The sequence below is a fragment of the Orycteropus afer genome, unplaced genomic scaffold (genome assembly GCF_000298275.1).
Source record: "Orycteropus afer afer isolate SDZICR_OR568_19922 unplaced genomic scaffold, OryAfe1.0 scaffold00572, whole genome shotgun sequence".
Classification (NCBI taxonomy): domain Eukaryota; kingdom Metazoa; phylum Chordata; class Mammalia; order Tubulidentata; family Orycteropodidae; genus Orycteropus; species Orycteropus afer.
In genome coordinates this window covers 632,977-636,128 of record NW_006922159.1, presented here as the reverse complement: position 1 = coordinate 636,128, position 3,152 = coordinate 632,977, and the positions used below count along the sequence as shown (strand labels likewise).

Here is a 3,152-nt window from a genome sequence, read left to right as displayed (position 1 = left end):
CCCAGATATCCTTCAGATCCGGCTGGGGATGACTTCCACTTTCAGAGCCATCCCCCAAGTGGGAAGAAGAGGCCTCCTCCAGCCCTTGCCCAGGCAGTAAAAGAGCAAGCAATGGAGACTGTACAGAGAAGGGGAGACTCATTCTGTGGGCCAACGGCCTGGGTCACAAGGGAGGGACATCCAAGCTGAGGCCAGGAGCCGAGCACATAGATAAATGGGGAGGCAGGAGGCTCCACTGGAGTCCTTCCTGTTCCTTGGAGGTGTTCCTCAGATGGCAGCAGAGGAGCCCCCAGAAAGTAAGGGCAATGTTTTGGAGGCTGTAGAAGCATCCCTGTGGCTACACAGCCTGCTTGTCCTGGTTCAGCTGTCAGGCCCCAAGCCTGTGGGTCCATGTCAGTCTCCTGATGGGGCATCTAGCCCAGACTGCTTCCCTTTTGGTAAAAAGTAGTTCTAGTCCTTTCTCTACTGCTGAGAACAGGCTGAGCTGCAGGACTTTTGAGACAATGGTGGCAACAGTGTCTCCCCTTCTGAGGATCTCGACAGCTTCCTCCCTGGATTCCAGGGTAGGACAAGTGGTGCAGATACTACCCGGACAGAGGGGCCACTCCAGCCCCAGAAAGCCCAGGCTGGAAGGAGGGGACGCCCGCCCACCCCCTGCCTGGGTTGGCCTGTGCCAAAGTGGGCCACCAGCCCGGCTGCCAGTAGGAGGATGGCAAGAGCCAGGATGGCTATGAGCCCAGGCTGGTCCCCTAAGGCTCTGTGGCAAGGAGTGGCTTCCTTAGTCCTGGCCCATACACAGGCCAACTGGGTGTGGGCGTCAGCAAAGGCCACTTGCAGGCAGGCCCAGTACTCCGTGGCCTGGAGGAGGCGGGTGATGTTGTAGCTGTGGGTGCCTCGGGGCAAGCGGGCCAGAGCAGCACCCCCCCGGCCCTGTAGGGAGGAGGCGCTGGACCAAGTGAGGTTGGTGGAGACTGTGTTGGGTGGAGGGACCCAGGCAAGCAGGATGTGATAGGGGTGGGTCTCCTGCACCTGGAGCTCCAGACCCCATCCCTCATCTCTGTCTGGCTGGAGGGGAGCACGTCCAACAACCACGCTGACTGTCTTAGTGTCAGCCCCCACCAGGTTTTGGGCCACGCAGGTGTACAGCCCTGTCTCTTCTGCTGTCACCCTCCGCAGCTCGAGAGTCCCCTCGGGATACACTCTGTACCTTCTGCCTGCACGGGCAGCTGTCAGTCGAACCCCGGCTGGAGTGACCCAGTAGATCTCAGGCTCTGGTTCAGCCAGTGCCCGGCAGTGCAGCATCAGGCTCTCTCCACTGGCCACTTGGAGGCTGGGAGGGAAGCTGCGTGGGGAAATGAGGGGCAGGCAGTGGTCCGTCATCTCCCGGAAGGGTACCTCGCGGACTGGGCGGCGTTGGAGGTCTGGTGGCTCAGCACACAGCGTAGATTGGGGCTCAATGAAGCGGACCCGGGTGCCCGTGGCATTCGCCCAACGGATGACACAGTCACAGCGGATAGGGTTGCCGTGGAGACCCACCTCCTGCAGGTTGGGGAGGGACTCCACTGTCTGCTGGTGCAAGGCACTGAGAGCATTGTTGTTAAGCATGAGGGTCTCCATCTGGGGTAAGTGGTGGAAGGCGCGGGGGTGGATAAAGGACAGCCGGGGGTTGTTGGTGATGTCCAGCTTGGTCAACTCAGGGAGGTTCACTAGGGCAAACTTGTCGATGGAGACCAGCTCCTCCATGTTGTTCAGCCCCAGCTCCTTAAGGTGCAGCATGTTGGCAAAGTCCCCCGGCCCCACACGCTGCAGTGGGTTCTTGTTCAGGTCCAGGAACTTGAGCCCAGGTACCTGTTCCAGGGCCCGCCTGGGCACACGAGCCAGCTGGTTGTCATAAAAGGAGAGGCTTTCTAGGCTTTGCAGCCCCTCTAGGGCATAATCAGAGATCTCCCGCAGGTTCATGCCTGCTAGCACCAGGCTGCGCAGGCTGGCCAGGGGCCGGAAGTTCATGTCCAAGATGGCGTCCACCTTGTTGCCACCGATCATGAGGATCTCCAGGTTGGGCAGCATCTCGAACCAACGGCTGTCAATGGCCCTCAGCACATTGGAGTTGAGGTGCAGTCGCAGGAGGTTGCTGAGGCCAGCAAAAGCCCTGGGGGCGATACGGTAGAGCTGGTTGTGGTTGAGATAGAGTTCCTGCAGGCTGGTCAGTCCTGCAAAGCTGTGGTCTTCCAGCCGGGTCAGCTGGTTCTCTTCCAGGTGCAGGCTCAGCAGCTGGGGCAGGGCCAGGAAATCACAGTCGCGGGCATCTGAAAAGCTGTTCTGGGACAGGTCCAGCTCTGTCAGGTTGGCCAGGTAGCTAAGCTCACTCTGCTCCACACGGACAATGCTGTTACTCTGTAGCAGGAGGGTCTGTGTACCCACAGGCAGTGCTGGGGGCACGGTTGTCAGGAATAGGTCATTGCAGTCCACGGTGGTGGCCTCACGGTAGGATGAGCGGGGTGTGTACCAGGGCCGGATCTGGCAGGCACACTGAGGGGGGCAGGGCACACGCCAGGGGACCACAGGCACAGCAGCAGTAGTGCTAGCCACCCAAGCTAGCAAGAGGGGTGCCACAAGGAGCCTCATGGTGGAGCTGCAGGGCAGGGGACCATCCAAGGAAGAGTCTGGAGTCCCGCTTGTGGCGTTTTTTTTTTGCAGGTTGAGGGTCAGCAGCCCTGCCAGGGCCTGAAGAACCACCCTCCTAGGGTGGTCATTCTTTGTGGAGGTAGGTAGGCATCACTTCTTGCCCTCTTGGGTGTGGCTCCTCATCCTTGTCCACTGGGCAGGCTTGCTCACTCGTCGCCATGCCCCATAGGGGGCAGCCCTGGAAGAAGAGGATATGGAGTTAAGGAGATGGCCAAGAAGCAAAACCTGCTCCCTTTCCTATGTCTCCCCTGCTTGACTGAAGAGGTCAAAGGAACTGGGAGAGAGGAAGGGCAGAGCCAGAGCCAGGACTCTTGGAGTCTGTCCTATGGTCCTGGAGGACTTGGTGTCCTTTACCATGATCTGTTGGGACAGGGAGTGACTATAAGTCTTCAGAAAAGGAGGGAAAGATTGAGCCTTTGAAGTTCCCAGGATAACCTGGAGGAAGGAGTGTGTGTGTGCACATGTAT

At 59.2% G+C, this 3,152-nt stretch overlaps 1 protein-coding gene across 1 annotated transcript; it reads right to left on the bottom strand.

The window, feature by feature from the left end:
- Positions 1 to 462: 462 nt before the first annotated feature.
- LRRN2 (leucine rich repeat neuronal 2) lies at positions 463 to 2,625 on the bottom strand. The gene has a single exon (XM_007956030.2). The coding sequence runs from the start codon at positions 2,623 to 2,625 to the stop codon at positions 463 to 465; it is 2,163 nt and encodes a 720-aa protein (XP_007954221.1).
- Between the last annotated feature and the right edge of the window lie 527 nt (positions 2,626 to 3,152).